At 42.8% G+C, this 25,000-nt stretch overlaps 2 protein-coding genes across 2 annotated transcripts; one reads left to right on the top strand and one right to left on the bottom strand.

Moving 5' to 3' along the window:
* Nucleotides 1–2,792: 2,792 nt before the first annotated feature.
* On the top strand, nt 2,793–19,158 carry si:ch211-235m3.5 (BICD family-like cargo adapter 1). The gene is made up of 10 exons (XM_037120859.1): nt 2,793–3,315; nt 6,108–6,323; nt 11,629–11,748; nt 11,984–12,130; nt 12,603–12,785; nt 14,507–14,671; nt 16,281–16,358; nt 16,729–16,841; nt 17,099–17,219; nt 18,235–19,158. Exons 1-10 carry the CDS (start codon nt 3,070–3,072, stop codon nt 18,481–18,483), a joined length of 1,638 nt encoding a protein of 545 aa, XP_036976754.1. The 5' UTR covers nt 2,793–3,069; the 3' UTR covers nt 18,484–19,158.
* Nucleotides 19,159–19,922: 764 nt separating this feature from the next.
* Nucleotides 19,923–24,469, bottom strand: LOC119032059 (WD repeat-containing protein on Y chromosome-like). Its single transcript, XM_037120858.1, has 2 exons — nt 24,392–24,469; nt 19,923–24,359 (listed from the first exon to the last, which is right to left on the bottom strand). The coding sequence occupies exon 2, from the start codon at nt 24,287–24,289 to the stop codon at nt 21,077–21,079; it is 3,213 nt and encodes a 1,070-aa protein (XP_036976753.1). The 5' UTR covers nt 24,290–24,359; nt 24,392–24,469; the 3' UTR covers nt 19,923–21,076.
* Nucleotides 24,470–25,000: the final 531 nt, after the last annotated feature.

Below are 25,000 nucleotides of genomic sequence, written 5' to 3'. Positions count from 1 at the left end.
CCAGATAAGACTGTAATGAGCCCTTCTGCACACTGAGATCTTTAACTGTACATTGTATTTAATTGAAATCCCACCACTGCTCGCTTTAAATGCATCTTTGAAACAGAAACTTCATGTTTTACTCTCTCTCTCTCTCTCTCTGCAGCAGCCTCTATCCGCAGGTGAGGGTGATCTGGGGTGATCTTTCCCCACTAATAAAAAAAAAAATCACAATTTATCGTGTCACTCGCCATGTTTTGGCTCTCTGCTACCATTATTCTCCTCATCCTCATTACGATCAGTGCCCGTGATATTTATGTGCTCTTTACTCTGAGCATCGTTTCGCACACTCAGCACTCTCAGTCAGTGCCGTCGCAGGTCTTGCTGATGCAGGCAGCACAGCTTAAGTTTGCTGTCGAGCTTGTGTGGGCAGAGACAGTGTTATATATGTGTACACAGAATTTTTAGTTGTCAGCACTCGATTCTGTGATTTAAGAACGTCATATAGGCTTTCATGGTGGTCGGGGTGTCTTCACACCTCCAGTAGGAGCTCATCCAGCACAAAACCTTGGTCGTCAGTGGTGCCTTCACTCTGGCAGGTGTCACTTTTATTTACTGGAGGTGCTGGAAGAGTCCTTTCTTTAACATCTTATAACACTGTCCCTTCTCCACATGACACATGACTGTATACGCACACATGCCCAGGCGGACAAACACACCTGCTTCATTAGCTCTGTGTGAATGTGCTGTATCTGACTCCTCTTGTCACAACAGGTGGCATCTTCGTCACACTTATGACACAAGCCCCTCTGACAGCCGCCTGTAAAATGAGCAGGAACAATGACGACAGCGTACATCAAGACTCTTGCTTGGTCCCTGCTGCCATATGTACAGAAGCTGAGTCCCCCCCCCCATCCTCCTCCCCAGCAACAACAAAAGCCTCGCCATGCGTCAGGATGCTGCGTCTTTTATTCCCCTGACACTATCCCTCGCTCCATGAAACCTGCAGGGGGGATGAACTTTGACCTCTGGCAAGCGGCCAGACAAAGCAGGCAGACACTCCCCTCTTGCTCAGCGGTTCTGATCGTGCACAGTGGACTTGTTGAGCACTTGTTGAGTGGACTGTAATAGGCTGAATTGTGCCTTTGTCACTGTGTACCATCAGTGAGTGGGTAGGACCACAGGGTTACGTACATGTTTGCCTCGAAAAACAAGTTTTAAACAGGTAACATTCAGCATGTTTATGTGGCCACAATAACCCAATAACTGGGAATAATCAGGTTACGTTAATAATCTGATTTGATGTGTTAACATGCACTTTCGTAATGGGATAATGGAAAAAAAATGTGATTTAGTTGATTCAGTCAATTGGTTGGATTTCTTTCAGTATGTGAGTGTGTGTATATATATATGAGTGAACATGAGAGTCCACAAACACTAACACAGGAAATTCCTGCGCTTCTCCTTCAAGGGAACTCAGTTCCAGTACAACACTTTTCCTTTCTGTTCTATTCTCTGGAAAACGAGCTCCCTCTCTCCTCTCTCCCTCCAAGTACATGTTTTTAACACATGCGCAGATGTAAAAGAACAAAAATAAGCGAGATTAACGGTATTAACAGAATATTGGGCAAGAAAAAACTAGGTGTGTTTATCCGATTTTACATAATAGGATAACGGCTTTTATCCTACAAAGTCCATCACATAATGCTGTTTGCATCAGATAATGATCAGTTTATTAGTGTGCATGTAAACGAGCTCATTGTGACGTAACAAGTGTTATTTGTAGTCAGCACATATGTTACAATTCTGTTGGGGGAGGTGGGGCAAATCACACAAAATGCCAAACATAATGGTTATTTAAGGTTCAGAGATAAACTGATTGGAGTCGTTGTTGTAGATGTTCAGGCTCATTTATTCTAAAGAGTGCAATATTAGATAGATGGAGAAACCTCACATCAGACATCCTAAATATAAATCCGTCCTGCATTGCGTCTTAACACGTTCTATTGATCTTTTAACATTTCACCAACACTGTTTGTTTCCTCATATTACTGTGTGCACCTTCTCACTGACTACCATTGGTGGGATTTAACTAAGTACGTTTCCTTACGCACTGTGCTTTGGTAAACTTCAGAGGTGCTTGTACTTAATTTGAGTATTTCCATTTTCTTCTTCTTAATACTTCCACTCCAGTACGTTATTGAACCTTTTAATTCCACTATATTCATTTGATACATTCAGTCACTGAGAGCTCTGCAGAGCCAGTCATTAATTTTAAGATATTCATACTATAAAATGTACAACTGATTTATTTGATACTTCAAGACTTTTACTTTTACCAAGGTAAAATGTGACACCATATCTTTTTCTTATACTCAAGTATGACTCTTTGGTACAACACTGATGTGTTTACACAATATAATATCTTATCTTCAGATGTTTTCTTATTACCATTTCTCTTTTAATCTTCCTGCAAAGACACTTCACCTCACATTGTACTGTGTGATCCGTGTATGTGACAGATTTAAAGCCTCAAACCTCGAACTGTATACGTTTTCATGATACCAGTCAGGCGTTGACTCAGTGCTGTGGTTCTGTGTTTGAGGCGGTAGTTTGTGCTGCCAGGTGGAGATGAAGCAGAATTTATTACATTTAATCACGTCATGCACCATTTTCCACAGTAAAACACCGTCACAGTGGGAGGGACCGGCTGAGGACAGGTGTCGGTGTGCTTGTTGACAGCGGGGTGGTAGCAGTGGCTCAGGTGACTGAGGGAAACGCCCCCTGGAGACAGACATACACACACACACACACACACACACACACACACACACACACACACACACATACAGAGACAGACAGACACACAGACAGACATCTGCTGCTGACAGACGGAGCAGCCTGTCCTCACCGCGGAGCTCCAACCTGCAGCTTCACCCTCAGACAGACAGACAGCAGCACTCAGTCATGGATGGACAACTTCCTCTCCACACGTGTGTCTCTGTGTCTCTGCTTTAAAACAGCACTCATTATTACTATATACATATTTATACATCATTCGGGAGGCTTGAGGTGAACTCGGCTGTGAGCATGGACCGACTGGATGAATGGGGCTTCAAGTCCAAGACCATGGCCCTGGAGGAGGACTTCTACTTCGACTACGGAGCCGAGGAAATAACAGATTACCGGGACCCCAGTGAACTTGTGGCTGCGCTGAAACAAAAGGAGGAAGAGGTTATTTTGGCAGCTCAGCTGGGAAACGCGTTGCTCCTGGAAAACCGACAGCTGAAAGATCAGAGCGACAAACTTCATGAACAATACGCGGACAAGCTGGAGGTAAGACGGCTCCGAGCTGCTTTTTTTTTTTTTTTTTTTTTTTCCCCCCCAAAACGCTGATATATGGTGTGAAATGAAGCTTTTACATGATGGATGTGTTTTTATATACAAAATGTGTGAATGATGTGTGAAGTGTGCGGTGGAAATGAGGCTAAATGAAGTTTCCTGTCTTTCACCCGAGTACATTCTATTAATACGCATTAAAATGTCGACTTTTAAGCAACTTTGTGGACCAGAATAGAACATTTCAGTCATATTTCCTCAAGAAATTGCTCAGTAAGATCATTTCTATCAAGAAATATATCGTAACTATGTGAATAGCACACCCAGTTGGCAGGTTCTTTATTGTTATACGTCCAAATGACAACTTTAGATATATCAGAGAGCAAAGATTTGACTCCCTGACCATAAACATGAAGAAAGTACACTTGAATGTTGTGAAAGGCAGTACATCAGCACCCTAATGATTATGATCTTGTTCCATTAATTACATTCTCTGACTCCCCAGAGTCCAAAGTGAGTCTTCAGATAGCTTTTCTCTGTTCAGTTACAGCCCAAAACCTAAAGGCTCTTCATTTACCATCATGACTGAGGAAGAAAAAGGCTCACATTTAAAGGAGCACTATGTAGTTTTACGGCCGACTTTTTACTCATTGCCTAAACAAACTAAATAAACAACAAACTCCCTTTGTTTTCATGACTGAATAAACAAACTGACCTTAAAGGACACACACAGTTACATACTGTTTCACTTTGTTTATATGTGGCGGACCCTGCCACCTGTCTAACTTCAAACAGTGTTCCGGGGACCTTGTTTTCCTCCGAGAACAGCTTGTTTATTCATTTATGGAAAAATACATATTTCTGACAGTTTGGACCATTTGTTTGAGTTGTTTCATGGTGCTGGACTGTGTATTTCTTTGTGAAAAAGTGGGGTTGGATTACACACTTTCTCTGAGTGTCTCTCTCTGCTCTGCTAACAGAGAACAACATAAGCTAACGTTGGTTGTAGAAATGGAGCCTGTATCATAAACGACCGGCTGCCAGGTCAACACAGAGGTTCATCAGAGTCCCTTTAACTAAAACTATCAATGAATGTTTTGGCACAACAGTTTTGACTTTCTGATGTATATTTAGCATGCTAACCAGCTAGCCCCATCCAGGTCCAAAATAGCAGTGTTAGCAGTGTAAACATGCTCCCCCTGCATCAAACTTCCATTCTTAGCTGCTAGCTGCACGGCTAATTAGCTAATGGCAACTACAGCTGGCAGTAGTTAGCCTTTTTTTTTTGTTTTAGGTGCACAGGCACATTTCTCAAGACAGGGAAAATGGTGGTGAAAACAGTGTTTTTCTACATTTAAAGGTGCTGTCTGTAAGAAAAGTCAAATTGTAGGTCAGGCCGCCTGCCATCCCAAAGCACCAGTATTTGACAAGATGGGAGTGAGACTCAAAAATCAACTTTTGTTACAAAAAGCACCTTTAGATCACATGCAATAAGACATTGTGATAATTTCAATTGGTCAAAAAAAAAAAATGAAACTGTAAATCTCAGATGCACCGTTGCGATAAATGAAAATGGTTATTTGCACTCGACAGCCGCAAATAGCTGCACCCTGGTGCCCCGTGAAAACAGACAGAAGAGATTGTTCCATTGAAATGATTGCTACTAAAGTTTCCTCAGCGGGATCAAGGTCACTGCACTCTCTTTCTTTTGTGTTGTTTCTGACTACAAAAGCATTTCTAGCGCACATCTAATGAAATGTTTCTCAGATGAGTTATCTTCACAGGTTGTGTAACAACTCGGCAACCTGCCGCTGTAGAATCAAACTGGTACGGCTCCAACTCTTTCAGAGGCATCAGCAAATTTGGTCATGTAATACAGGGTGAGAACTGCAGTTAAAGTGTCTGCGTGTGACTTAGTGATGGACCTCCAAATTTGATAAATATCTACAAAACCCTGACCTTGCAGCAGCGAAGCGAGAGGCAGCAGGTGAAATGAGGTCTTCTGCTGAGTTTTACGTTTGTCTTGGTCGTGAAGCCCTCCTGCACACCTGAGCGGTTACGACAGACTAAATGATGGCCCCATTGCTTCTCTCAAGGTGAACGCTGCTGATGTCTCCTTCAGATGTTCAGTCTTTAATCTTATCAGGTGCGACTATATAGCTTAAATCACAGAGTCAGGGCAAACTGTAGACACAGTGGTCCACTTTTCGAAGCGCAATAAAGATGTGGCAAAGTCTTATCTTATCTGTCATGATGTAACAAACGACGATCGTACTCATAAATAATCTGCTGATCACTTTCTTGATTAATTAATCAATCATTTAGCGAAGAATAGTGACAGATTCCCAATTTTCTAAAGCCCAAGGAAATGTCTTCCTGTTGCTTTTTCGGGGGATACAACGAAAGGATATTTTTACTTTCACTTCAGACAAAGGAAAGAGAAAATACTTAAAACTGAACAGATGAAACGAGGGAACTGTTGGCAGTTTTGCTTGAAAAACAACCCAAATAATAAATCAGTTCTCGAGGCAGTTGTGACTTTAGTTTCTGTCGTGCTCGACTGATAGTTCCGATGCTATGAAAACAGATCAGACAACATAAATACTCGTGAGCCTTTTCAGCTCTTAATCAGGCTTCCTGGCACATGTTGTCACTCAGATTCCTTTTCAAAATAAACCACCATCACTCTAACATCCTTTTTCCAGTAAGGATCATCATAATTTCCTCATAAGCAGCTCAAGTTGAATTAATGTAATGTAATCAACATCGATCTTTCCTCCCCCGTGCAGGAGCTGGAGCAGGGCAGGCATGAGCTGCGGCTGAAGCTGGAGGGCTGCCAGTCCCAGTGGGAGAGCCAGGTGGGCGACCTGGAGAGGGATGCGAGGGAGCTGAGCGCCCAGGTGGAGCGGCTCAGCCAGGCCCTCAGCGAGGCCGAGCGGGACAAGAGTCGAGCCCAGCTGGAGCACAGCGAGCACACGCAGAGGCTCCGGGAGCAGCTCAACACCGTGAGTCCCGAACATGGAGATGCTGACAACGAAAATCCTTAGTTGCAGCCCTGTGTGTGTAATTTAAAGGTGCAATATGTAACAATCATCCACCTGGTGTATTCATACTCGCAACAAACGGGGCAGCATATCTCCAGAGCAACCACTAGCTGCTCCTGACTCTAGCTGCAGTTAGTTAGTTAGCTCGGCAAGCCGTGCATCTAGTGATCCGGACTCGTTGCTTTACTGCACCTTTTAATTCTGGCTCTTTAAGAGATGAGATGAATTAATTCAAAACAGTTCAGTTATTCTTTCATTTTGAGGATCTCTTTCTTTTATGAGAACATGAAAAACAACGAATAACTGACAAAAAAAAACAATAAGTTGCCCTGGTAAAAGCCAAGGATTTCCCTATCAAACATAATAACTACAGAGTTTGGTTCAGAGACTGCCCCTCGGCTGCGGCAGGTAACTGAGCCTCTGTGAAACAAACACCTGAGCCACGGATCCAAAGCTGCAGCTCTGAGGCAAAGCAGATAAGACGAGCTGTCACCCAATCCTGAAACTCGATGTTCTTTGCAGGTATCAGTCTGACTCAGTCTACTCTGCAGAAGGCCAAACTCTCAGGCTGTTTATAGACTCACGCTCTACAGAGGAAGGCTGCGACGAAACACTTGCTTGTGAAATGTTTTTCCTCTGAGCAGGAGAGACTCGGGTGGAGTTGGAAAGGCCGTAGTCGTGAAACAAAATCTCAGTTGCTGGTTTCAGGCAAATGATCCGTGCCACTGTGGAGCAGAATGGAAATGATATGTAAACAAGAGAGGGAGGGAAAGCAGTGCCACAATTTGATTTTTGGATGTAGGACAGAAGGAGGAGAGCATAGAAATGACCTGGAAGATGCAGATGTCTGTTGATTAAGTGGAAAATAATTCCAAACAGTGAGATCAGAGACAAGATGGAAAATTAATCTGCATCCATTTTTGTAATTGTTCCAAATGTGGTGTGATTTCAGCTTCCCAAACGTGACAATTCCCTGCCTTTATCTGTTCTGTATCATTGTGAACTTAATAACTTGGACTTAAGAAAACTGTGGCTGGCATTTTTCCCTTTTTTCTATGTGGTACATTTTATAACAATTATTCTGATTATTAAAAAAAAATGAGCAGATGAATCAAATATGAGACATGAGCTCATTTTAATTTGTCTAACTAGATCCAGTTTACTCATTAACATGACGTTAACTTATATAACTGTGTTTGTAGAAACTCGTGTGACGGAATGGACAAAAAAAAAAAAAAAAACTGGCAACAAAAGCTGACTCAAGTCATTATCAGACTTTTTGAATCACATGTTTATGATCTTTAAAATGGTGACATAATTTACAACCTTTTATCTGTTATAACAAGGAGGAGCCGACTGGATCGCACTGCTGGACAACCTTGAGTGTTTTTCCAGCCTGAGAAAATAGGGCATGTTTCAGTGAACATGACGGTCGTGACGGTGTTTCGTTACACATGACAGACCTCTGAGCCAGATTAACGGTAATACTGAGCTCACAAAGTTAAAAATGAATCCAGAAAGCAGTGTGTTCCCTCCCATGATTCAAGGTCCGCAGAATAAGCAACTATGTGTGTCTTCTTCCTCAGTGTGGTCAGGCCGAAGGACTTTCCGAGGCAAACCGACTCCCTAGAAGTTCAGGAAAAAGTCAATTTAGATAAAAGGTGCTATCTCTGCCTCTTTGGGCTGCTGAGGGAGGAGGAAGTGGAAAAAAAAATGTTTTATTTGGCTGCCCGGCAGTAGGACACGGGCAACTCTGGACTCTGTGTGGCTGTAAAAGCCAGAGAAGAGAGCGAATGTGTGTGAAGAAGCTTCATGTCTGACACAGGGACGGTTGCTGTCGCTTCTGTTGTGGTGAGTTGCGTGTTTGTGATTATGTGTGTTTGCACAGGCACTCCCACAGATATGAAATGGAACAGGAGGCTGTGCTCTGTTTGTTCTGATCGGGTTTTGGTAGGCCGGTAATTAGAGTACACTTACTCTATAAAATGGCTGAAATTAGTGATAGTGAAATTAGTGTGTCTTTAAGTCCCTTGATTTGTCTCAAAAAAACAGCACAAAACCATAGATAACCAAAGATATGCGTTAGAAAATCAGCAACTATGAACATATTGTGCTCGTAAACATTGTTTGAACCAGGAAAAATCGGGCATTTTTGCTTCATTCAAGTATACAACTGATTTACAAAGTCGACTAATCATTTCAGCTCTTTTCAGAGTTTTGCATGGAGTTAATTTATGTCCTACTGTTGTTTCTTCCTGCCTCTTGTGGATTGTTAGTGTACTTATAATGAAGAGCCTGAAACTCTATATCCTAACTGTGAGAGTGTAACCAGAGCATGACAGGAATCTGGAGGAGGGTGTTTGAGTTGAACCACAGAAACCTGAGCGACAGAAAGAATTTATCGGGTCTACCTGCAACAGAAAACAGAAAAAAAGCAAAGCAAAGCTCTGACGTGAGAGGAAAGATTTCGCTGGGACTCTCCATCCGCGTGCTTTTTAAGGGAAGCGGCTGCGTGAAAACAATGTTGACGTGTGCCAGACGGTCACATGGTTCAGAGTTGAATGTTTGGACAGTTGCGGGGAAAGAGGTGTTAAAATCTCAGGGAGTGTTGAGAGATGTCAGGATGTTTTCATTTCGATTACATTACACGTGGTGCCGTTCCTGGAACCGAAACATAACAGGAGAACATTTAGTGAGTCTGTCTGGTGTCTGATGGATTCATTGGCTCAATGATCATTAATTACTTGACTCAGTTTCGGAAGAAATACTGAAAGAATGTAAAAAAAAAAAAAAAATTGATTGGAGACATTTTGCTGGGTTAGTTTGACTCTTGTGCAAGAAAAATTTCAACACATCGACATTATCAGTGTTTTGGAAATCGGCAGATAAACACAAGAAATGCCTAACTGGGAAAGGGAGTCTGATTATTTTTGATGATAAGCAGGAAATGTTGATGATATTTTCTTCTTATAAAATATGCTGAAATGTGAGTTCAGGACATGGGTATGGACCTGTGTCAAGTAAAGCTGCATTGTGGGTAATATAGGCACCAACTTTTGAAAAAACACCAGTTGTAATTTCCACAACTTCACAGTTACATCTTCAAAAATCTTGTTTTTTTTTTTTTTGTTTTTTTTAGATCATCAGTTTTCTACTGATCGATTAACTAAAGGTTGTATCTGTACAGTTTTTTGGTCCACCTCACAAACTGCTTTTTTCGCTGTTACCTCTTCGCCTCCTGCTCTCCACCCAGACGACCGGCCTCCCTGGCTGTGGATCACACTGTGTTATTGGGACGACTGACTGTGACGAATCTCTGACTGTAGATGTTTCTGTTATTGTAAAAGGAGAGGCCTGAGTGGAGGCGAGCCCCCGTGACCTCTGCCCCCTCTGCCGGCATCAGGCAGCTCGCGGACAAAAACACAGAGACAATATACATCAGGATGAGATATAAATCTTTCATTTGCTCCTTTTCATGTCGCCCCTTGTACCCAAACATCCCATCATCCCAGGGGAGAACTGTCTTTTCTGCACGCTCCCTGAGGGCCTCGGCTGTAGCGTGGGTAGTCAGCTGTTAGATACCTCAGTGTTTGGATTGAGGCTTGTTGGGGGGGCCGTGTGAGGGGATATCAACTTTGTGAGCGTCCTCCATCCACTCCTGTTTTCGGTGTTTCTCAGTGGCTGCCTCCTTTGTAAAAAGGGGGCCCGTGTCGACAAGAAGATTCAGCATTAATGACGACTCATAGAGACAGTCCCCCCCCCTCCTCATAGTGGGTCTGCATGCTAGGTTTTGTTTATGCCCATCAGTGCCGGCTTTACTATTGTCACACACACACTTCCCACTAATTTTAGCCATCACCCCTGCCTCACTTCCTCTGCACGCTCCCGTAGACACGTACACACAAGCTGTCCCCTCCGCTTCACCCTCGTGACGTCCGAGTTTACCCTCCGCGGCATTGTTGTCTAATGTGGCATGATGATGTCACAGACGAGACCAAGATGCCCTCCGCTCCATCTGCCGCGGCGGCCGGCCTTTCATCTTGTATTATGTGGTCGTGATGGGACCTGACAGGGGCCCGCCGAACTGCTGAGTAAGGGGTACTGAGGCTCCCAGACCGGGACGAGGGGGTGGGGGAGCGGAGTGGATTGGGAGGCGGATGGGTCGGTGTGATCGCTTGGGCTTCGAAGTGGCTCCACGGCTCACCAAAGAACCACGAGTTTTAGTTTTGTAAGGTTTTAAACTCATCTTGTGTTTTGAAGAAGCACCTGTGTTTCTAAAAACAAAGTAGAACGGTGACAGCATCAATGAGAAATCACTGTTTTACACGTAATGTGACGTGTGGTCTGTTTATTATTGGCTGATTTCTTTTGGGCTTTTGATGGATCAGTGATCAGGAGACATGTTGCTTGTTGTTTAGTTAAAGAAATGGTCTCCAGTGTTTTTGGTTTGTGACCTGTTGCAGGTCCGGTGTGTAGGATTTAGGAGCAGAAATTAAACATTCATAACTTTGTATTTCATGTTTAATCATCTGAAACCAGGAATCATTGTGTTTATCGTGACCCTAAAATAAGCATTTTATATATACAGTCCACCATGTTGCACCTCCGTGTTTCTAAGGAAGCCCAGAATGGACAAACCACACCCTGACATGGGGTATTTAGCTTGGTTGCAATCTGCATCCTCGCTGTTAGATGCCGCTAAAATCAATACAATGGACCTTCAAAGGTCATTCTTCAAAAGAATCAACATTGCAACACACAATGTCACTGTACAGAAACTTAACGTCTTTAATCATCTTGTGAGTCCTCTCAGATTTGATCTTGAGACCCCAGTGGGAGCTTGGGAACATGTTTTAACTGTGAGCAGTTCTTCCAGCAGACCGTCTCTCGTCCTCCCTGTGCTGCATGGCCCACAGCATACTGAACACATGTTTAATTTCAGTCACCTAATCCCCACCTTTCAGGCAGGTATCATATAATGCTTCTTCTCATCTGGGTCTAGATTACAGGATTCTACCGGTTATATATTTGGTTATTTTTAGACTCAAGATTGTGGTCTCAATTCCCTTTAAGCTCAGGCCTGAGGCGAGCTTTGTGCTGGAGTTTCATGTTTACTGATATGATTCCACTTTTCTTGGCCGGAGTTTGATTTCTTGGCTGGGTGAACGACATGCACCTGCAAATTCGAAAGCTGCATCTCTCTTTTCTTTCACTGCACCTTTGAAATCTCATGCGTTTGTGTTTTCTCGCTGATGTGTGCGTGCAGGCGATGGAGGTGGAGAGAGCCATGTCCAGTGAGCTGCAGGCGCTGAAGCAGGAGCTCCAACAGAAAGGAAGCGTCAACAGGCCGCAGGACGAGGAGCTGATCAGCGCCATGAGGGAGCAGGTAACTAACTCTGCTGTGTGTGCAGCCAAATCAAGAAACAGTAATATCCCCACACTGAATGACAGGAAGTACCTTACACTTCCAACTGTTTTATTTATTTTTAGGCAAGACTTGAAACTTTTTCTGTACCTCTCCAGACAGGCTGTGACACAAGACAAAAGTGGCAGTAAGTCAGAGGAGACATAACTTTATTGTCATATTTAAGTTGTGTGTGTGTGTGCGTGTGTGTTTTAAGGTGCTGCGTCTCACTCAGAAGGAGCAGGTGCTTGAGGAGCGTTTGGAGAGTGTGTGTCAAGAAAACACAGAGCTGAGGGCAAGTTTGGCCTCTTTGCACACACGCCTGGCTCTGCATGACCAACTCAACCAGCAGCAAAGCCAGCAGGTACATTCACAAGCGCACGAAACACACGCGCGCACACACACACACACACACACACAGGGCAACACAACACAGCTCAGCGCTGTTTGATGAATGAAAGAAAGAACAACAAAGGGATATTCTGCTCCGGGTCTGACAGCCTGGGTTTCAGCGGGATTGTGGAGAGCATTGCTAAACAATCAGCTCATCCCCGTCATTGTAACCTTGACCCGCAAATCTGGATTCCACTCATGTTCGTTTGGTTTCTGGTTGGGCTGCAGGAATCTGGCACGTCAGGATTTCCTTCGCACTGAAAGTGTCTCATGACAGCTTTTTGAAAAGCACACATGGCCTCGGGTAACGGTTATGTATTCATATTGGCGTCTTGTTCAGAAAACATTTATAATGCAGTCTTATCTTTCTCTTTGTTGTACGTCGTACTTTTTTTGTGCCTGCAGGTCTTGATGTTCATGTGTGCACCTCCTTGTGTTTTCAGCTCGCTGAGGCGTGGCAGGAGGTGGAGGCGGTGCGGGGTCGCTCACAGCAGCTGCAGGCCCAGGTGGAGGAGCTACAGGAGGAGGTGTCGCTGCAGGAGGCCAGGAGCCACGGAGACGCCTCCCTGCTGTCTGAGCTGGAGAGCAGCCTGGAGACGGCAGAGCTGGGAGTCAGCAGAGAAGAGGTACTGAAGTAGATGTTAAAACCTGTCGCCGAAGTCTGATATTTTATTGGTTCGAGTCCGACCCCGCCTTTCTGCACGTCACCCCCTCTGTCTCTCTCACCCTGTTTCATGTGACTCTTCATCCATTCTATGAATAAAACCGTGACTATATCTAAAACAAACACACAATAAAGAAAAAGCTAGTATATAAAGCTACTATATTAGCTGCTGCCAGCATGACACACCTGAATCTCTAAACAATCAGACAGTAGTAAAGTTGTATTGTGGGTAATGTAGGCGGCAGATTTTTGACTCAGAAGAAGAATATGTTAAATTAAAAGACACAATATTTATGGTTCTGCTTTTGCCCCCTAAACTATCAGTCACTGAGTGAGATAATGTTGTATTAGTTTGGTGATAAATCAGAAGGTATGTGTGGACGCCATGACGATGTGCAAAGTGAGATGTCTTGTTATTTTATCCACAAACTGTTGCTTAGTTGGTTTTTACGAACTCAGAAATATTCTGACTAGGAATATCTGAAATTCCTAGTCGGAATATCTCAAGACACGATCTCAAGAATCAAGAAACACTTTGTATTCATTGGTTGTTTGTTTATTTGTATTATGGACTAATTATGGATGGGATTAAATATTTGATGATGGAGGACTTAACCATAACCAACAATCTTAAATGCTCTCATGGATGGCTCATGATGCAAGGTCATTGTACCGTACAACAGTCAGAACCAGCTTCGACCAACGAGGCAGAGAGGCTGTGAATCAAACTCACCACTGTGACTGACAGAAACAGCAGAGCGGTTTAGTTTGGGAGCGGCTGCACTGACTTAATCTCCACACTGTGGTTGGCACGTGTTCGTTTTATGGTTTGTTCTATTGTTGTCCTGCCTACAATGATTCATGTCTGTTTTAATTTGAAATTGTTTCCCCGTGATAACTGGAAACGAGAATATTAAGCAAGCCTTTCCTGAGAGATGTGTACAGTAACAGCACCACAGAAACATTATCTATGAGCTGCATGTCAGCAAACATGTACACATGTGGTTGTAGTGAGAAGAACATGCTGACAGAACATTTTGTGCAAGTTCCCTCTGACAGTGTGACTTGTGTGTGTGACGTGAGGACGTACTCTGCGAGGAGAAGGTGCGATCTGGGTGTGAAAACGCCACAAAGGAATATTAGATAAGATTTGGTGCTCGAGTTTGATTTAAGTCTGAGAGGAAAAGGAAAACTGTCTTCTAATTCTCACTCTCCGCTGTTATTGTTTTTGTTCCAGCAGGAAAATGTGATGTTTGACTGCACTCGTGAGTCACTCACTACATTTCCTGTTTGTCACAGCCACACTGTGGGAGAGTTTCATCGTTTCACAGCTTGCAGCGCACAATTACACCTGTGTCTGTGAACTTATCTCATCTGATATCACGCCCACTGTACGAAAACTAACCTTCCAGATATCTTTGTTGAATTATCTTCATGTTATATATTTGACTCAGGGACGTTAGATGAAGTGAGGTAATGCCTGTGTAGATAGCTGACGAAAACTGACCATGTGGCTGAAAATAAATACTTTGTTTTGGTCACTACTGTGTCATTTTTTTTTTATTAAAACTGAAATCTGAAACATTAGCTTTTTAAATGTAACAAAGACATACAGTAGAAGCCCCCAAGCTATACCAACTGTTTTGTGAGAGTAACTCAACACTCCGTCTTTTCTTCTGTTAGATGAAGCAAGAAATGAGCTCCATCCTTCAGTTACTGCTCCCGCTGACCCAGGAACTGAGCAGCCCGGGGAGGTCGGAGGTCGTGGATCAACACGGGGACCTGCAGGCCATGTTGCACCAGCTGAAGGGAGCGGCCCAAACTCTGGCGCAGGCATCCGGCCCTCAGGTGAGCGCTAGTCATGCAGAATGAGAAAGTGGGACAGGAGAGGAAATGCAAAACAAAGGACTGACCTCGGTCGGTGGAATCAAAGGCGCAGACTGAACTTTAAGGTGGGGCATTCATTCAGAAAGAAACTGAGGCTTTGTTTACATGAAAATGTAAAACAGGTGCAGGATCGTCCGCCAAAACACTGGTTGTCGTCCGCTTTAAAGATATTTTAAATAATAGAAAGGACTAGGTAAAATGGTAAAATGATGCCGAGTCATGATGAGGATGGGAAACGATCACTTTTTGGCACGACGCCTGGACTGACAAGACCAGAACAGGTGCAGCTTCCGCATTGTTGCTGCTTGCAAACAGACACGGCATGAATTGCTATTTAATCAGTTGAAAAATTCCTCTTTCAAGTGTTCGGGGTTAGGGGGTTCAACTTTAGATTTGTGTCATTATAAAAGATAATATTTAAATCCTTATGTGCATTTTTGGATACAGCCAATAGTGATCTCAGTAAGCCATGTGAACAAACACCAACTGTAACTGTGGTTTGATAAAAGGAGGACAGGAAGAGATGCACTTTAGTTTCTATATGTAATCACATATCTTGATCGCATACACATGTCGAGTATATACTGTATTCCCTCTGTGCTGTGTTCTGAGGTTGATGAATACGTACGATACATGGATAAAGGTTGGAGGCAGATGCGTCTCAGCTGTGTGCTCTTTAAAAAGATAAGAAGGTATGTGGGAGGGGGGCGGTGCAGCTTTTAGCTGTAGGGCTTTTTATCCGTCTAGATTGTTTTGATGTGAGTTGAGTTTTGGCGATATCGCCTGTGGAGATGTCATGACCCGCTTACTCAAGATATCACAGTATCAGTGCGCAGAGGAGAGCGTGCATCTCCTCATAAATGAGAGGCTAGCAACCTACCGAACCCTGTCACAAGTACTTCATCATGATGCTTTGTGCTCCACAAGTGCCATCTTATTCTGTTATATTCATGAGAAGGCAGACATCTCTACATGTGTCTCCAAAGGTGGGGAACTTAAACCAAAGCCATTTATTTATTTATTTGTTTGTTTATGTATGTATGTATGTATGTATGTATGTATGTATGTATGTATGTATGTATGTATGTATTTATTTATTTATTTATTATCTGTGGTGGACTCTCCCTGTGGGAAAAGAAGATATTTTAACAGTGTTGTATTTTATTATTATGAGTACATTTGCACAAAAAGCACAAATCCTTAGAAGAGCCTTTCACATAACACATTCATTTACACATTTCACAGTTGGTCTATCTACCCCCTAGTGGCAGTTAGAGGCACACTGAACCATGCTGAAGATGTGTGTGTCCTTGTTGAATTGTTGCAGCTGTGAGCTAACATTACTTTACTAGGCTTCTGTTTGCCACAAGCGAGCACATATAATTGTCCAGTTGTGTCTCGTGGCGTTTGTGCTCCACTCAGATCAGTAACAGGTGTTTATCACTGTAACCATATATTCCTTCCTCTCCTCGGAGCGCCGCGCAAATAGGCCACAGAAACTCCTTTTTGTGTAAATCTCTGTGAAACGCACGGACGACACCTAATCTCTCCGTTAACGTCTCTCTCCCAGGAGCTGAATCGGGCTTTTGTCGACAGGACGGGTGATCAGTGTGGGAATCCGAGCGTGGCGCAGGAGCTGAGAGATCAGGTAACGCAGTGATGAACGGACGCGTCTGTCAGGGAGGGAGCAGCACCCATAGAGGCCCATTATTTGTCAGTACTGAACTTGCTGCTGTCACTGCGGTCCATGTTAGTGTTACAGACACATTCGGTGACCTTTGAGAACATATTGTAGAAATGTCCGTATGGTACACATGACACGTACAAATGTCAGCGTGTTGCAGAAGAATCCAAACATTAAAAGTAATAACGTTTCAGAGGATTAGGAATTATTGTTTTTTGTCATTTGAAGGCAGAAACCAATTTACTGCAACAACAGTGACTTTCTCGTGTTTTAAAGATATATATACAGTTGGTGTCACACAGCGGTTAAACAAGTTCATGTCTTCCTCCTGCAGAACGTCCAGCTGCAGCAGGAAAACACTGAGCTGAGGCAGAAGCTGCAGAGTGCACAGGAGCAGGCTGCTGTTGCCCAGCAGGCCATCAGAGACCGAGATGAAGCCATAGCCAAGTGAGAAGCAATTCTTCTTTTTCAATATTCTCAATGTAAATAATAATGATATCCAACGTATTCAGATTCATCTACATGTTTGTTGTATAGCAGCAGTTGGTACTGATTTTCATCTACGTCAGTTCTGCATGTTTGGTCAAAAATCCAATAATTACCATCATTTCTGACAAAAAAAGCCATAATTGGAGCCAACTTGGAGTTTGACTTTCTGGTATTGACTGTCATGTGACTGAAGAGATTTCATCTTTTCATGGTAGGAAAAACCTAATGGAGGCCGAGTTGGTGAGAAGTAAAAATGACATGATGTCCCTGAACAACCAGTTATTAGAAGCCATCCAACGTAAACTGGAGCTGTCGCAGGAGCTGGAGGCCTGGCAGGTACGGTCCCATCCAGTCGACTGTGTCTTAAGCCACCTTAAATCGTGTCTTGTGCGGTCTCTTTCCCACTAACTGCTTCGGATCTGAAACCCCTAACCAACACAGTGACTTTTTGAGGCATGCTGTCTGCAGTTTTAGGGATAATTTGACAAGCTGAGAAAAGGGAAGTCTCTCAGTTTCCTCAGCGGGGGGTTGGGGGACAGACGCAGCCATATCTCTCTGTGTTGTTGGTTTGGAGGGAAATGAGCACCAGGTGTCTCTTTCTCTGAGTCCTTCTGCTGCTGAGTCACTATGCCAAGCTCAGCCATCTGCTAAGGGGTCTGATCTCTCCTGTATTAAATAGTATTATGCAGATAATACTTGAACAAAAAGGATGATTCATTTTCTGGAGAAGTCACATTTGTTAGCTGATATATGGCTAAAACCATAATCAGTTGTACTCGATAATAAAACACAATCTGTGTATTCTTACACAGAACTAGATGATATTTTAAAATTAGAATACTAAAGTCAAATTCAAGTACGCCAAATTTGTGCCTCTTCAGATATTTACTATTTCTACCTAATTTTCAGTACTTATAAAGTAAACATTCTTATTTACACTGCACCACCATTAACTGTCGTGTTGATGTGTTTTTAATAATTTCTGGACAAAGCTACAGTATATTAGTGGTTGACTACACAGACAATACCTGTCAGTAGGAACAGTCTATTGTTGGTTTGGTCTTTTCTTAAGATTTGTTGACAGTAAGAAATGTGCAGAATGTTTCCAGATGTATCTTTTAAGAACATAAAAATAGTGATGCATTGATGTCAAAAGAAATGCGTACGACACCAACGAACGGTGACAAAAACTTGTTTTGAAACTTGATGCAGTCAAATGATTTATACAGAGTGAGTTTAAATGATGGAAAGGCAGTGCTTATGCTTGTTCTTAACCAACATGAGACACCAGACTGAGTCCCTGCTCCTCAGACTTCCTCCTCATTTCCTCTTCCTCCCCACCTTTCCTCAGGACGACATCCAGATCATCATCAACCAGCAGCTCAGGTCGCAGCAACAGTCGGAGCTTACTCAGAAGAAGTCGACCTCCAACGGCATTTCCTTCTTCCGCAGGCCGAGTAAGACGTCCTCCACCTGGACACGTCAGCCCCCCACCTCGTCCTCCTCCTCCATCTGGAGTTCAGACGCTAATCAAGACAAAAACCAATCCCCCTGGAGGGACTGGTTAAGACGGGGGAAAGGAGCACAGTATGACAAATAACGGACAATGAGCACTGAGGAGAGGTCAGAGTGCAGCTTCCTGAACATTATGTATGTTGAAAAGAAGCCATAAAGACACTTTAAATTCAGTGATGAACAACAGAGCCACGTCAGAAACTTTGAAATAGACACTTACCTGCACACATTTCACTGAGGGGATGAACCTTCTGAAAATTTAAACTGTGGTTACCTGGAACACTAACATTTTATTTCAAAGATTTGCTTGAGTCTGTAAATATTGTGCCTTATTTTGTAATATTGTGAATGTGTGAGACTTAATATGGTGTATATGACAGGTGCAAAACAGGAGAGTATTGTTCAGATTATTTAACGTCACAGAACAAAGAGAAGTAAACGATCAAATGTTTTTTTTTGTAATCATACTGAATTCTGTCTTTGCATACCAAGTTGGATGTGAATTTCATTTTTTTTTTACAGTCAGTTTTTCTCACAAGCTAAATATGTAAGAAAAAAAAAAGAGAGAAGTTGATTGTGTAAGTGACACTGACTGTTTTCAATTAGTAAGATGTTATTTTGTGTAATTTCAGTTCCATTTGTTTATTTACAAAAAACAAAACAAATGTATTCTCTGAATGAGGACTCGGTGTACTTCATGTCACGTGTAAGTGTTCTGAGACTCAGTGTTTATCATTAAAGCTGCTTAGTACAAACTGTGTATGCAATACTATATTGATCCCTTAAGTGAAAATTGGGTACATTACACTTGCTCATTCTAGAATAGAAATATCACACTATAAAGAGATCACAAGAAATTGTATGTAACAGAGTTTTATTAAAATTATTGAAAATGAATTGCAGCGATCTATTTTACAGGGTTTAGAGTTACATTTTAATTTTCATGAAGTGACCATCTCATATCTATAGTGGCTGACAGAAAAGGTTAAAGATCAACAGCGGTGGTACAATGATTACTTCACTTGGTGCTAAAATGCTTTGCAAAACCACCATACTAACCTTTAAATTAATTTTGACACAAATCATTTGAGACACTTCTCACATATCTGCTTTACTGTATTTAACTACATCATTTCTTATGTGACTTTAGGGAAATGTAGTTGGCCTCTGAGTCCCAAGTACTCACGAAACAGGTGATAAAGGATAGAAGCTGTGCCTCAACATTCTTGTTTCCAAAATAAAATCCAATTTTTTAAATTAATTTGTTGTTTGTTAAAGCAGACCAATGCCATGTGTATTTTGTACAAGAACATTCTAAGGAATTTATTTATGTTGGTAACAAATCTCAATTTTGTGCTGCAAGGATTACTCATTACTATTTATTGAGTGGTTCCTGTTTAATTTTATGCTAGTTCCTCAATACAATTTTTCTGTGCATCTCTTTATATAAAGTGATACCAGTTTTATTGCTTGTAATATTACTGTAAATGTCATTATATTTTATATGATTTTAATTCATAAATGTTGATATTAGTTATTTTTATTTGTTTGTTTTCTTTTTTTATGTGGGATGTATGTGTAGGATAGGATGTATGTGGGATGAAACCGGAGCACCCAGAGTAAACTCAAACCACCAACGGTCAGGAAAATTGAAGCAGACCACCCAAATGCCTTCATTCCACACAGTGTGTGAGCCAGATTAGGGTTTCTGATACAGTTTTGCTATCTGGGTTCCTTATGAGGACCACATTACCCGGATAGCATTGTTGTTGTGTCCCACATTGGGCCCATACTAGACACATTTATACAGTCCACATGTCAGTTGGACAATTTTGCCATCTGTGTTTGGTCCTGTTACGGCCTCCTTCGATAATTTAAAGGGATATTCCGGCGTAAATTTAATCCGCTTGTGTGTGAGCTTCCTCCTTTGTCCCTGCACTCTCTGCCCTTTTATCACTTCCTGCACTCCACCAGAGCACTGATTAGCCTCAGGTAGAGAGAGCTGAAGGAGGGTGCCATTAGAAACAGAGAGAGAGGGACACAGCAGAACACACACCAGAGGCACACGTAACAGGTCCATACATTGAGAAGGTGCTGCCTATGCTAGTGGACATCGTCTGAGTCTTTTGATGTGTCTCTGCCAAATCCTAAGTACACGTCCACAATTTGAGCTAGTCTTCTTCAAATCTGGACACTGTCACTTGAGAGCTTTGTTTAAGGTCTGTGCCGGCACTGATGACCTTTGTATGATGTGGTCATGGCTGGGTGTCTTTTTTTTTAAAAAAAATCATTACGATTGGTGGGGGAACCGGAGCACCCGGAGTAAACCCTACATGGCGTGTGAGCTGAACCGATGTGTGATTAGACCTGTGTTGCATGTCAGGTGGTCTCTTCGCAGCATGAATTTGATCTTTGGTAAAGTGAGTCTGAGGTGGATTTGACTTAGCATCTTTTTTTTAAATCATCACGAATTGTGGGGGAACCAGAGCACCTGGAGTAAACCCCTACAAAACCCCTTCCAAATTTGGACCTTGTTTGGTTCATATAATGGTAAGGTTGCTGCCAATGCCAGTGACTGGAATTAATGGTCGTGGTTGTTGGACGTGCCTGCCAGAATATTGCTGTAGTCTTTTTGTGTGGCCTGTGCTGGGCGGTGTCTCAGGTGGATGTAGCTTAAATTAGGTCTGATGGTGTATGAGCTTAGACTTATCAACGATGGGTGGTAAGCGTAAATTCTTCGATTTGTGATCAGACCTGTGCTGCATGTCAGGTGATCCCTTCGCAGCATGATCGTGGTCTGTGGTGGGTCGGCTTTGAGAGGGATGTGGCTTTAAGTGGGTCGAATGTTGTGTGTATGGCATGTATAAATGCCGTGGTACTCGATGAGACCCTTGCTTGTCCGGCAGGCTTTCCGGTGGACACGGTATCAGGACGTTGACTTCTAACATGGCTCTCTTCTGTGCACGTCTATATTTACTTCTGTCTGGAGATGCTGCCTGAGCAGAGCTTTGTTCCAGGTGAGTCTCCCGTCTTCTGCGAGATGTCTTTGGTGGATGTGGAACAAATTTAGTCTTGCTCCTGTCAATGTCTTTGTCAAGTTCTGGCCGAATTGTTGCTGCTTTTCTACATTTGGCAAGTAACTCAGCCTTACTACCTTTCTTAGGCCAAATTCTGTTAATAAATTTATCATAGTCCGGTACTGGTGAAGCAGCTATCCTTTTGACAGAAAACAATTCATCTGTGTCTGAGTTTTCTGTCTGCCCCTCGTCCGGATCTTCCTTAGGGTGGAGTTGCGTAGTGTCCCATCTATCTTTCCCAAAGACACCTATGCAGATGCCTTTATTTGTCCATTGACATACGTTGCAGTCCAACCCTGCTGTTATTATATTGGTACAAGCAGGGTCGCATTCAACACTCACCACTGCTGTGGGGTGAGCTTGCCAGGACTCCAACAGGGGAGGGGGACACAATGACACAAGCCACCCATTTCTTTTCTCAAAAGGTCCATTGTTTGCCTGTCTTTTAAACCCAAATCTCCGAATGTCCCACCGACAGATCCTTCCAGTACTATCCCCAGTCAATAGTATCTCTTCGTTGACATCAGTTGACATGGTTGTAATGACTGCTACATCATCCTTCACTGCCCTGAACTTTCCTAACAAACCACCTGTGCAAATAACAGACCAGGCATAGATGTAGCCATCAGCAGAGGTCAGCAGTGTGGCTGTGTCAGCTTTGGCATCCCTGGTCTTGAGACATACAATAAGAGGGCTGGTATACATCTGAATCTCAGTCGGAGCTGTAGAGTTTGTTGACTCTCTCCCAGTGCCCTTAGATTTACTTGTATTGTTCTGGACAGGTAGAATCTCTCTGAGGCCTTGAGCGCTTTCACCTGCCATTCGTGTTCGAGGGCTTGTGCTGGCATCAATCCAGCAGAGAACATCGCCATTTTTGTGATCCCAGATAATGATATTTCCATTGCTGGAGGCAGTAATCAGCCTATCTCCATGCGCATCCATTGAGGTAATGTCCTTTAGGTAAGCATGTTTCAAAAGTCCATTGTCATATCCTTCAATATCCAGGTCAAAAATGACCTTGGAGTCCCTTCCAGACACAAACATCCTGTTTTCTATGCAGACAATAGCTGTTACATACTTTTGCACGGTAACAGGGTGAACGGCCAGCTCTTTTCCATTGCTGAAGTTCCACCGCCTCAGTTTCCCATCCTGGCAAACTGTGATGAGGCTTTGCTGCTGTCCATCAAATGACATGAATGTGTGCCTGTTAGTTTTGCTTGGAGTGACTTGGAACTGCATGACAGCATTTCCGGTTAAAATATCCCACACCGTCACCTCACCTTTTTGGCAACAAGAGATGACCCGTTTGAAAAAGCTGTGATAAAGAGCACAGCACAGAGGCTTTTCATGGGATGTTAACGATTCTCGAAAAACATCTGTTCCTTCTCCCAAGCATTTTGTGATATCTGAGTTAGCTAGGACTAACTCATTGTTGTGTATGTTATAACATATACTAGTGATTGGGGCCTGTCCAATGTTTTCAACCTGGATGCTTTGCCTACAGAGCCAGCCAACCTCGGACCAGACACGTACATTTTTGTCCTCAGACAAACTGATAAGTATTTGGTCTTTAGTATTGTACATGAGGTTGGTAATGGGTTTGTCATGTCCTTTCAACGTTTCTATGCATGACGGGTTGCTGGGAAACCACACTCGCAATGAGCCATCTGTACCACCAGTCACCAGTTGCTCAACTGCAGGGGCATATTCAACACAGGTGAAAAAATCAAAAATTCCCTCGCTATTGAAGAATTCTTTAGAAACATCGGTTTCAGTTGGCTTGGGTAGACCAAGGACGACCATTGTCTTGAATGAATTACCACAGATGGCAATTGAGTGAAGTGATGGAAAGTATCTGATCTGACTACAAACATCATTAAAAGCGTGGACTTTCATGCACTGGAAGTTCCTTGAGTCATGTCTTATCAGGGTTGAAACATAAACTGTTGGATACTTCTGCAGAGAGATTTTCTCGAATGCCTTATGGCAGAAGAGGCCATGTTTCTTTACATCGTGGGAGATGAAGAAAGTCAGAAATCCTGCTACATCACCATAGGAAAATACTGCTTTAGTGCCATTGGACCAGTAGTTCATAGTAGTCATTTGGTCCTCGTCTACTACTAAAGCGTATTTTACCTCAATATGTACAGGGAGCAAACGGCAGTCATAGAATATCAGCTCCTGAGTGGTATTGGCGACAACCAGCTGTTTTAGTTCTCTGATGTACTCCATGCTACGAACACACATTTTCTTGATGTGTGAAAAAGGGAGCGCATTCTCCCTTGTCCACAATGATAGTTTGCGTGAATTCTCAAATGTGTCATTCCAGATGCTGAGGGTGCCATTTGAGGTCATTGAGAGGTATTGGCCTTTCTTGTATGGCCTGACTACACATCGGAAGTCAGCACTGTAGTAGTATTTCATATCATCCTTCAAGGGCTGAAATACCAAACCAACAATTGAAGACTGACAATCCATGGGTACCCTTTGGAAAGGTTTTGGAAAGGAATGATGCATATAGTCCAAAGCCTCATATGCCTCGATCTTACTCAGCAGGAAGGACACCAACTCGTCCAGGTTCACAGTTCCCTTACAGTGAGTGTCAATCTGCATGTAAAGCGCAGCCAGTTCCTCTTCACTCACTGAGCTGTAAATTTTCTTCATTACTTCACAAAATTCCTGCTTGTCTAAACCTCTGCCACTATCTGCACATGCCTCTTTAAATAATCTTGCAATCACTGGAATATCGTTGGCAGCAAACATTTTTTCCATCTTCTCAGGGCTGCTGTCCTCAATACCTGAGTATGAATTCATTTTTGCCTTGCTATCAGCAATTAACCCAATCTATCTATCTATCTATCTATCTATCTATCTATCTATCTATCTATCTATCTATCTATCTATCTATCTATCTATCTGAAGCGTCTAAATCGATTGTCTATGATCAGAGAAAGTAAGTCAGCTACTGTACTACCTTCTGTGAGGTCTGTTGAACTGAGAGAAATAAAGCACCTACAACAAAAGACAGCTATATTTAAGTGTTCTAGAACCCAAGTCAGCCTTTGGATCAGAGCCTTCAAAGCAAAACCGAATGCAAACGATCACGGCGCACGGCGCATGCGCGACTCTATATCGCGTCCTGACTTTGTAGTCTGACTGGCCGGTATTCACGCACGTAGAAACAGCGCCATTTTTTTGCGCGTCAAATCCCCCCGCGAAATGACTCGTTTCACTCTCAGAACTTGAGCCATTAGGTCCAGTAACATTTGGAAAATCTAGAGGAGCCGTACGACTTTCGTGTTAGCTGGGCGCTAAAGTGGAAGTCAGCCGGCTGTCTGTGGAAGTCTCTAGTGTGCATGCTCGAGTGTATGACCTGCTCAAATTGTTTGTTTACAACAACTTCTAGCTTACATGCAGTTAAACTTTCTGTTGCATGTTTAATACTTTAAGATTTATTTTTTTAAACACTTTCAGTGTAAGTTCAGAGTAATGTTAAGAGGTAAACACAATTAAAGGCATTTTTTT

Source organism: Acanthopagrus latus, chromosome 2 (assembly GCF_904848185.1).
Source record: "Acanthopagrus latus isolate v.2019 chromosome 2, fAcaLat1.1, whole genome shotgun sequence".
NCBI classification, from domain to species: Eukaryota; Metazoa; Chordata; class Actinopteri; order Spariformes; family Sparidae; genus Acanthopagrus; species Acanthopagrus latus.
The sequence above is the reverse complement of the archived record's forward strand: the minus strand, read 5'-3'. Positions and strand labels throughout refer to the sequence as shown.